General features: G+C 36.4%; 1 protein-coding gene and 1 non-coding gene across 3 annotated transcripts; one reads left to right on the forward strand and one right to left on the reverse strand.

Moving 5' to 3' along the window:
• Positions 1-2017: 2017 nt before the first annotated feature.
• On the reverse strand, positions 2018-9036 carry LOC130733222 (uncharacterized). 2 transcript variants are annotated; one of them, XM_057585343.1, is made up of 3 exons: positions 7346-9036; positions 6161-6946; positions 2018-5167 (listed from the first exon to the last, which is right to left on the reverse strand). In XM_057585343.1, the coding sequence occupies exon 3, from the start codon at positions 4151-4153 to the stop codon at positions 2018-2020; it is 2136 nt and encodes a 711-aa protein (XP_057441326.1). In that variant the 5' UTR covers positions 4154-5167; positions 6161-6946; positions 7346-9036. The 2 variants fall into 2 exon arrangements, with proteins under 2 accessions (XP_057441326.1, XP_057441327.1); XM_057585344.1 differs by having other exon boundaries at positions 6161-9036.
• LOC130734868 (small nucleolar RNA R71) lies at positions 4014-4120 on the forward strand. The gene has a single exon (XR_009018206.1). It is a non-coding gene; the product is annotated as a small nucleolar RNA R71 (small nucleolar RNA).
• Positions 9037-11163: the final 2127 nt, after the last annotated feature.

An 11163-nucleotide genomic window follows, 5' to 3' on the forward strand; every position in this document is an offset into this window, starting at 1 on the left:
CTACCAAGATATATTCATTAGAGAATGAAGATGGGAAGGGTCCCATGAAGTCCATACCCCAGCAATCAAAAACCTCAACTTCTAAGATACTTTGCAAGGGCATTTCATTTCTTTTACTTATTCCTCCTGACCTCTGGCATTCATCACATCTATGAACATGAAAATGAGCATCTTTAAAGAGGGTAGGCCAATAAAAACCAGATTGAAGGACCTTTACCGCAGTCCTTTCTCCATTGTAATGACCTCCGTAAGCAGAGTTATGACAGTGTCTGAGAATATCCTTGGCTTCATTTGAAGCTACACACCTTCTCAACAAACCATCAGCTCCCATCTTAAAGAGATAAGGATCATCCCACACAAATTGAGTTGCATCTCTGAGAAACTTCTTTTTCTGGTGAAAATTGAACTCTGGAAACACACCTGTAGCTTTGAAATTGGCCATATCAGCAAACCATGGCCTTTCTTGAACTAGAAACAACTTCTCATCAGGAAATGCATCTGCTATCTCTTTTTCTTTTGTGGTCACCTCATCATTCACCAGCCTTGATAAGTGATCAGCTACCTGATTCTCTTTGCCACTCTTGTCCTCTATTACTAGATCAAATTCCTGCAATAAGAGAATCCATCGAAGCAATCTAGGTTTGGAATTAGGTTTTGTCAGAAGATACTTGATAGCTGCGTGGTCAGTGAAAATGATAACTTTTGAACCTATCAAGTAACTTCTAAATTTCTCAAGTGCATACACTATAGCTAGCAATTCTTTCTCAGTAGTAGCATAGTTTATCTGAGCCTCATTTAAAACCTTGCTAGCATAGTGAATTGCATGAAAAACCTTATCCTTTCTCTGACCTAAAACTGCTCCAACTGCATAATCACTAGCATCACACATTAATTCAAAATCAAGATTCCAATTAGGTGCAATAATAATAGGAGCAGATATCAAACTTTGTTTCAATTTTTCAAAAGCTTCTAAACAAGAATTATCAAAGAGAAAAGAAGTATCCTTATTCAAGAGATTACTCAATGGCTTGACAATTTTGGAGAAGTCTTTGATGAAACGTCTATAAAACCCAGCATGACCAAGAAAACTTCTGATGCCCTTGACATTTGTTGGTGCTGGTAGCTTCTCAATAACCTCCACTTTTGCTTTGTCCACTTCAATTCCTCTTGATGAGATTTTGTGCCCAAGGACAATTCCTTCCGTCACCATGAAGTGACATTTCTCCCAATTAAGAACCAGATTGGTTTCCACACACCGCTTCAACACGGTGTCCAAGTTTTGCAAACATAAATCAAAGGAAGCACCAAATACTGAGAAATCATCCATGAAAACCTCAATGATCTTCTCCACCAAATATGAAAATATTGCAAGCATGCATCTCTGAAAGGTTGCTGGAGCATTACACAACCCAAATGGCATTTTCCTATAAGCAAAAACACCAAAGGGACATGTGAAAGCTGTTTTCTCCTGGTCTTCTGGGTTGACTGTAATTTGATTGTAGCCCGAGTATCCATCAAGAAAGCAATAGAAGGCCTGCCCAGATAATCTCTCCAACATCTGATCCATGAATGGTAATGGGAAATGGTCCTTTCTGGTGGGCTTGTTCAGCTTCCTGTAATCTATACACATTCTCCAACCTGTGACTGTTCTTGTCGGAATCAGCTCATTCTTGTCATTAGTAATCACAGTCATGCCTCCTTTCTTTGGAACTACCTGCACTGGACTCACCCAAGAACTATCAGAAATAGGATAAATCATACCTGCTTCTAGTAGTTTCACCACTTCCTTTCTGACTACTTCTTTCATGGTTGGATTCAATCTTCTTTGTGGTTGTGCTACAGGCTTGAAATCATCCTCCATCATGATCTTGTGCATGCAGTAAGAAGGACTAATGCCTTTAAGATCAGATAAGGTCCAACCTATAGCTTCTTGATTTGCTTTGATAACTTCAATCAGCTTCTCCTCCTCCTCTGGTGATAGAGAACTGCTAATGATCACTGGCTTACCTGTTTCACCCTACAAAAACACATATTTTAAATGAGCAGGTAAGAGTTTCAGCTCCATCTTCTGATCATCTTTCCTTGTATCAGCTTCCACTGGTTCCTCTTTCATGATATTCTCCACTACCACTTTCTCAGAGGGTATTTCCTTGAGAAGATTAAGTTCTTGCACACACTTCTCGATTTCTTTTTCCTCCAGTTCATTGAATTGTGAGCAACAACACATGTTGATGAGAACTACCTCCAAAGGATCAAACACACAAGGCTTCTTATCAGCTTCTCTGCAAACTTCATCAATTGCATCAATTTTGAAACATTGTCCTTTGTCTTTTGGATGTTGTATGGCCTCATAGAGATCAAATTGAACTTCATCATCTTGGACTCTCACTTTCAGCTTCCCAATGTCCATGTCTATTGCCATTCTTGCTGTCCTCATGAAGGGTCTCCCCAGGATGATTGGAACTTCTTCATCCTCTGGAATATCAATAATAGCAAAGTCAGCGGGAATTAAAAATTTATCAACTCTTACCAGTACATCCTCTGCTATGCCAACTGGATATTTGATTGATCTGTCTGCAAGCTGTAAAGACATCCTGGTTGGTCTAAGCTCCATACCACATGCTTTCTTCATTATGGAAAGTGGCATAAGACTTATACTGGCTCCCAAATCAATCAGAGCTTTTCCCACTGCTAAAGTACCAATTGTCACTGGAATTGTTACATTTCCAGGATCATCCATCTTCTCAGGTATGAAATGCTGAATAAAGGAACTGCAATGAGCTCCCAAGTGAACAACTTCTTCATCCTGAAACTTTCTCTTCTTTGTCAGCAACTCTTTCATGAATTTTGCATATGTTGGCATTTGCTCCAAAGCCTCTGCAAATGGAATGTTGATTTGAAGCCTTTTGAAGATATCCATGAACCTAGTGAATTGCCTTTCCTTGTCCGCCTTGGTAGGAGCATGTGGATAAGGAAGTCTCTTCTCAAGTGGGGGTTTTTGGATAACTTTCTCTTTGTCTTTAAATGCATTCTCTTTTCCTCCCACCTTTCTTTTCTCTCCACTATCACCTACCTTTTCCTCACATTTTTCTTTTGTTTTCTCTTCATCACTCTTTTCTTGCTTATTTACACTATCACTCTTATTTTTCAACACCTCCCTCTCAATCTCCTCATTATCACTCATTTTCTCTTTCTCTTCACCTCTATCATTTTTTTCACTTACTACCTCATCAATATCTCTACCAACTGCCTTTCCGCTCCTGGTGAAGATCGCATTGCACTTCTGATTTGGATTAGGTTCAGTGTTTGCTGTGAATGCTCCTTTATGACTCTCAGCCACCTGCTTTGCTAACTGGCCCATTTGGATCTCTAAATTCTTAATAGAAGCTTCTGTGTTCTTCTGATTGGTCATAGTCATCTGCATGAACTGATTCATTGTATCTTCTAATGTTGGATTCTTGCTCTGTGGCGGCTGTTGGTATGACTGATTCTGGTAAGGTGGTGGTGCCCTACTGGTGGAAGGCCCTGCATCTTGCCTCCAAGGTTGGTTGTATTGTTGATTACCTCCCCTGGGATAGTTGTTCTGGTACCCTTGCCTCTGCTGGTTTCCTAGGTAGTGAACCTCCTCTTCCTGTAATTGACAGTATTCTGTTGGATGATCCTTAGTACACACATCACACCTGTTCACCTGCTTTCTGGAAGAAGAATCTTGCATCTCCCGAAGTTGTTTGGGAAGATCACTCAGAGTCTTTTTCACTTCATCTAGTTGTTGCTGCAGTTGCTTGTTTTGGGCCAAGATAGCATCACTTGATCCCAATTCCAGAACGCCTCCTATCCTTGGTGGTCCTCTATTATGTTGATCTTGGTGGTCATTTAGAGCCATAGCCTCAATGATCTGAATGGCCTCAGTTGGAGACTTTGTCATCAAAGAACCTCCTGAAGTTGCATCCACCATTATCCTGCTTTGTTGTTGAAGACCTTTTCTGAAAAGATGGATTTGCGTCTTGGCATCAAAGTCATGATTCGGGCACCTTCTCAGCATGGATTTGTATCTTTCCCAAGCTTCACGTAAACTTTCACCTGTACTTTGGGAAAAAGTAGAAATAGCAGTTCTACAATCCATATATTTTGATTCAGAAAAGTACCTGGTCATGAATTTCTTTTCCAATTCATTCCAATCAGCTAAAGTTGTCTGTGGTTGATCCAAGAACCAATCCTTTGCTTGCCCAATCAAAGTTAAAGGGAAGAGCCTCAGAAATACAGCTTCTTCCTCAGCTTGGCTAATTCCAGCAGTACAACAAAGTTCATAAAACTTTGTCAGATGAGTGTAAGGATTCTCATGATTGGGTTTTGCACCTTAACTGTTATGAATCCGTAAATTCAACACATATGAATCATTATATTCTTGATTCCATCACACCAGTTCTTATCTAACTCATTAATTCCTTACATGAGAAGATTAACGGTTCGCTCTCCTAATTACCGATGTCTCGCATAACTAACAAAGCGAAGCGTGATTGATTCGGGTGTTTAACGACTAACAAACCTAACTCTATGTCTAGCAATTAGGATTATTAGATGATATAACCTAAATCCAATTCAAATATGTAGTTTTCACTCACACATCAAATCTCTAATCAAGTTCTAATTGATCAAGTTAAAACAAGCTTTAAGAACAAGATTATACCATTGAAATCAAGAGATAGATAGATTCATATGCATAAGAACTAAATTAGATACATAGAGTCAAGGTACTACACCAAATCCTAACAAAGAAAAGCTTAGCTATCCATAGACATGGAAGCTAGACAAGCTTACAAGAGAAATAGGATGGAAGTGATGATCCGTGCCGACTTCGGCGTAGCTCCAGCTCGATGGAAGCTTACCCAAGCTCTAAGTTCCTTCCCTTTTTGTTCTCTCTCGAATTCTCTCTCCAAAAACCCCGTTTTGTTCTGAAAATGAAGAAAATCCTTTTATAATGAACTTTTACATCTGTGCAGAGTGCTGGGCGGCCCTTTATGGGCGCTGGGCGCCTAATTACTTCAAGGTTGGGTTTCTGTAACCGCCCCAAGCGCTGGGCGGCTACTGACAAGCGCTGGGCACCCTGCTGATCCAGAAATTCTCTAAGTCTCATAAAAATATGTCTTTTTCCTTGAGAACTTAGACCCTACATCAAAATTTGAGAATATAATCAGTCATAAAACACATTTGAGCTTAACTCTCAATCAAATAACAAATTCCAATCAAGATGAGAGAAACTAATAGGGATTTCTCATAAACCACTTGAGATAAGTGCCTAAAATGTGTATGAAAACTAGGAAAATATGGCACTTATCAATGTTGAGTGCGATAGAAAACACAAGCTCCGGTAGGGTTTCATTCCTCGTAGTAGCCAAAGCGACGGCGTCCAACGACTTCGAGCGTGGCTATGGTGATGGTGAAACAAAGGGGTGATGTTGAGGTGCTTTGATAAGAGGGGTTTTCCTCGTTCATGGAGGCTACAATGATTTTTCGGTCTCTTTGATTTTTCAGTTTGGGCTTGATCGTTTTCTTTTTACTTTGGTGGAGGAAGCTAGTCGTTGTGGCACCGATCGTTATCCATCTCAATGATTTTTAGATCAAGCCTGATGGTCTTTTAATTCGCTCTAGTTTTTAGTTGTTGGGATGTGGTTTTGCTCGCTTTTATGTTGGTCATAGAGGTTCAAGGACTGTATTTTAGGTCTTACTTTCATGGCTTTTGTTTTCTTGTAATGCTGGGTATTTTGATTTCAGTTGGGAGATTAATCCTCTTGCGTTAGGTGTTTGTGGGTTTTTAAGTGTTTACTTTCTTCATGAAAGAGGGTTTTGTATTTTCTTCCTATGTGGACTATCTTTTGATTCTCATGAATAAATCTTTAGTTTTCGAAAGAAAAAAAATTAGAAACATTTTTGTTTATAAATTACTCATGAATTTCTCCCTCCAAGTTAATTTTTTCTCAAAATCACACTATCTCTATCATATTAAATATAAGGGTAATTTTAGAAAAAAATAATAAATGCTTCATCTGCAAAAATGAAAAATTAAATGAAGGTTAAATGTGTGGTCATGACATTTTGCAATGTAAAAAATGAATATAAATAGATCCAATAAGAGGCTTCAAAAATAAGTGTTTTCCTGTACCTATTGCCATTGTTGTATCCAAGCTTGAAAAGACCAGTAGAAACCAGGGCATCAGCTGTAAATAGATCCAAAAATTTTACAATCGGACTAAGTTCTTAATTAAGTGGATGGATCTTTGCCAACAACTATAATTCATAAATTCATCACCATATATACAAAATTCATATAATTCATATGATCAACATTTATATAGATGAGCAAATACCAGTTCCTCAGATGATTTTTTCATTATTTTGACAGTAAAAATGATTCCAACTGCTCCAGCTGTGCATGCAAACAATATTTCATGATAGCACATCAGTATCATAAATACTCTTTTGCTATACTACTACAATGAACCATGGTTAGCTGCTATTATGTCAAGTTAGGAATATAGGATGATACTAAAAAATATAAAAGCAGATGAAAAAGAGAGATTTTAGTTTATAATCAGGCATCATGGTTGAGCAGTATTGTAAGTAATGAGCAAGGAAGATTGATAGTTTACAAGCAAAAACAACAGTTGTTCTAACAAAGAAAAGGAGTATAGTGATATTGAATGGAAATCAAACTCCTACCCCATAAGAGGAATTGTCCAAGGCCATTAACATGCAGTTTTCTTCTGAGCTGCTTCTTAATATTGTTGTTTTTTCTTGGTCCTGATGATGAAGCAGTGGCACAAGCCAACCACAAATGCAAAAGGGTCACCAAGACAACCAACATCTCACATCCTCCATTATGTTCACTCCAGTAGCTCCTGCCTTTTATTCACTTCCTTGCAGTGAGAGAGAGTGAGGGCCCCTTATCCTTTTATACACAAAAAGAGAAAACTATCAGTCCAAGATAAATTGGTTGATCTCCAATCACTCCACATGTAAAGATATTATAGCCGAAGAAAGTCACAGAACCTGTAGATGTCTAAACTGTATTTTGGCTTTCTTGAAATCTCCTAACAATTTTTTTTTCATCAACTCATAGTTATAACAAACTAACTAAGATAATTCAAAAAGCAGGTTGAATAAGATTCCATAGTTATGAACTTATGATAGGAGAAGAAGACAACAGCATGTTATATAAATACCACCTGCTCAAGACTGCATAAAAGTGAAAGCAAACAGTTTTACATTATAATTAAGTAATTGACAACTTTTAAGAAATCAGTTAGTGGGGTCAAAGAAGAATGCAGGGTGCAGTCTTATAATTCACCTTTCATCGTGGATGAATGATTCAAGTCGTGAAGAGGATGAATGGAGATCTGACATGAGATCCTACACAGGAAGTTCAATGAAGCAGCATTGGATGCTTACCAATGAGTGGAACAATCAAGTCTTTGTTGCCTGAGGAGATGGAAAACCTTAGAAGGGACTGGGACATATTTCAGAAGGATCAATATCAAAGGTTAAGAAACTGATCAAGCTGGTTTATGTAGTCTTGTTGTTCTTGTGACATTGACTAGCAGCAAAATTGAAAATGAGATGTATGCTCACACAGCCTCATATGCCTAGGAACACAACATATTTATACAGGTTAAGTATATGCATGAACTTTGTAAAACTTGTTAGAGTGTCTTACTGTCTTATATGTAATGCTAATTAGTGTATTTCTTTTTATCACTCTTCTTTTTCTAGCAAGCAGAGAATCAAACAAAAGAAAGAAATCAGAAAATGAAGAGTGATTGAGGTGCTAATACAAGTGCTTAAATGTTATAAACTTATAATACTAATTATGCTTCCAAATATACAGATTGTAGTGCATAATAATCTTGAAGAAAGAAACAGATAGGACGCTCGGAATTCTGATTTTTGCCTCTGTCATGGCACTGGCAGAACTTGAACTATGATGCACTTTCCTATGACGGTAAAATAGTAATAGGTGATTCTACAGTTTATGGATACATGTTGTGAGCAGAACCGTGGTATCTGATGGTTCCACAGCAGAGTAAAGGAGAAAATACACATAGTCTTTCTCCTCCAACCTTATTGCACAGATAGTCTCAGAGAAAAAGATATTCAGATATTATTCCTAGGGTTCTTAGGATGAATTCACCACACAATCCATCTAAAAAAGTCAACACAATTTTCTATTGGTTATCGACTTCCTAGGGTTCTTATGACAATACATTTGCAAAGGCACCAGCAATCAATTTATTTGAATGAACTGAATAGAATATTACATGGACTTCTGTATTCCTCTACTTATTCTGATTCAAGAATATGACAACTTTCAAAAAAGCTTATCAACAGAAGTTTAGGATTAAGGATTAACAATCTAGTTTATAGTCCAAACTGTTGCTTAAGACAGATAAAGACAATACTATAACAATAATCAAGCCTGATCTAAACCTATTAGTGTTTTGACTTTTTAATAATTTAAGCTGAAATTTACTTTTACATTGCTTGCTTGCTAGGAGATTTAAAACTCCCTTAAGGTCAAGCTTTTCATTTGAATAGCTTTCCCTGACAAGATTAATACAGCATGTTTGGAAAACTTTCTAAATTTGATTTTAAAGGCAAATCAATCCTGGAGAGAAGCTTAGTGAGTAGCTTTTGGTTGTAAGAATTGATTTCCGAGAAAAGATAAGCCGATTGAAACAGGCTACTTAAGATTTTATCACCTAATATATAACTTGTTCATAATTTTATAGCACTGCATTATGTTTGCTGCATATTATATACAGATTCAGTGGATTCTTTCATGGACTTTCCTTGGTATGTTTGTAGGGAAATTGGTGAGCTAAACTTTGCATTTAAAGCGTTCAATTTTTCACTCTGTTTGATTGCTCGCTTTTTTACTATCTCCCCTCATTGTTCAAAATTAAGTTGTCCAAAAATAAATGGAAAAGGGTGACAAAGGAACTTGAAATCATGAAAGTGAAAAATCAATGAAGAAGGGTATGATTCAGACACAAATGTATATTATAAGAAACAACATGTGAGAAGTCATTCTAAAATTCAAAGTACAGTCCTCTATAAGGCTCATGAGAAGTCAAATAAATAATAAGAAATGTTCATAGTACTTTGTTCAGAAGATGTAGAGGCAGATTCTATTTTGCCAGAAACTTGGTCAACATCTAAATTACTGTTAACTGCAGCAGCATCAATAGCACTTGTGCTTGCTGGATCCTGAGATTACTCATCAGCATTTGTTCTTGTTGGATCCTCAGATTGCACATCAGCATTTGTTGATGTGCTGGTAATTTGCTGGTCAGAAAGATTTTCACATGGAAGATTTGAGCTTGATGCTAACTTTCTAGATTCAGAAAACTCAATACAGTTTGAGTCACCTGGACCTTGAAAGTCAGACTCAAGCGCAAATCCTCCATATGTGAAAATCCTTCTGAGCAGCAAATTGCTAGCACATCAACAAATGCTGATGAGCAATCTGAGGATCCAATAAGAACAAATGTTGATGAATAATATGAGGATCCAGCAAGCACAAATGGTGCTAATGCTGCTGCAGTTAACAGTGATTTAGATGTTGGCGACGTTTCTGGCAAAATAGAATCTACCTCTACTTCTTCTGAACATAGTACTGAGAATTGATCCTATTATTTATCTAACTTCTCATGAGCCTTATAGAGGTAACTATAACCGTACTTTGAATTTTAGAATGACTTTGCTATAACATGTTTCTTGTAATATGCATTTATGTCAGAATCCTACTTTTTAAATTGATTTATCACTTTCATGAAGTTCCTTTGTTTCCCTTTTCATTTATTTTTAGACAACTTAATTTCGAAAAGTGAGGGAAGATGGTAAAAAAGCTAGCAATCAAACAGAAAGAAAAATTGAATTAGAACGGTTTAAATGCAAAATATAGCTCACCAATTTTCCTACAAACATACCAAGGAAATTGGGCCGGATGATTTTCCTTTTACTTTGGTGGAGGAAACTAGTTGTTGTGGCGTCGACCGTTGTCCATCTCAATGATGTTTAGATTAGGGCCTGGTAGTTTATATATAGATAACTAACAGGTATAGTCACAATATCTATTATAACTAACTCCTATATAAAAAACAAATCTATTATAACTAACTAGAGAGGTTTATCCGGAAAAATGAAATCTATTATGAGATTCTCACCGCTTTTACTTCATATAAATTTTTAAAAAATTATTTCTAACTTTTATTTAATTTTAAGATTTGAATTTAATCTTTAATTAAAATTAGTAAGTATTACTCCATTTGTCTCACGTATAAGTCACTTATATCTGAAGCATAGATAACACATTTGCAAAGGCATCAGAAGTATTTTTATTTGAATGAACTGAATAGAATATCACCTGCATACTAGCTTCTGTATTGCTTTCTACCTATTCTGATACAAGAATATGACAACTTTATCAAAAGAAGCTTAGTATTAATTTACAGTTCAAACTGTTACTTGAGACATATAAAGACAAATACAGTAAAGAACAATCAAAGCTGTTCTCAATTAGGGTTGAATGCATAGATCAAGCTATTTGATTGGCATCGATTTATCAAAAACCAAAATTTCAATAAATATCTTATAGACTAAGGACTTTTTAATAATTTAACCTGAAGTTTAATTCAACATTGCTTGCCTCATAGGCGATTTAAAACTCCTATAAGATCAAGCTTTTCATTTAAACAGCTTTCCCTAACAAGATTAATACAGCATGTTTGGGAAAACTTTCTACAATTGATTTTAAAGTCAAAATCAATTCTAGGGAGAAGCTTCACTGAGTAGCTTTTGGGTGTGTGTACAAATTGATTATGAGAAAAAAGAAATCGGTTGAAACATGTCACTTAAGGTTTTATCACCTAATATATAATTTGTTCATAATTCTATAGCACTGCACTATTTTGCTGCATATTAGAACCAGATTCAGTGGATTCTTTCAAGGACTTTCCTTGGTATGTTTGAAGGGAGATTGGTGAGCTCTATTTTGTATTTGACCGTTCTCTTTCCAATATTTCTTTCTGTTTGTTAAAAATTAAGTTGTTCAATTTTAATCTTTCCTCAAAAAAAAAAAAAAAATTAAGTGAAAGTGAGAAAGGGTAA

Source organism: Lotus japonicus, chromosome 1 (genome assembly GCF_012489685.1).
Source record: "Lotus japonicus ecotype B-129 chromosome 1, LjGifu_v1.2".
Taxonomy (NCBI): domain Eukaryota; kingdom Viridiplantae; phylum Streptophyta; class Magnoliopsida; order Fabales; family Fabaceae; genus Lotus; species Lotus japonicus.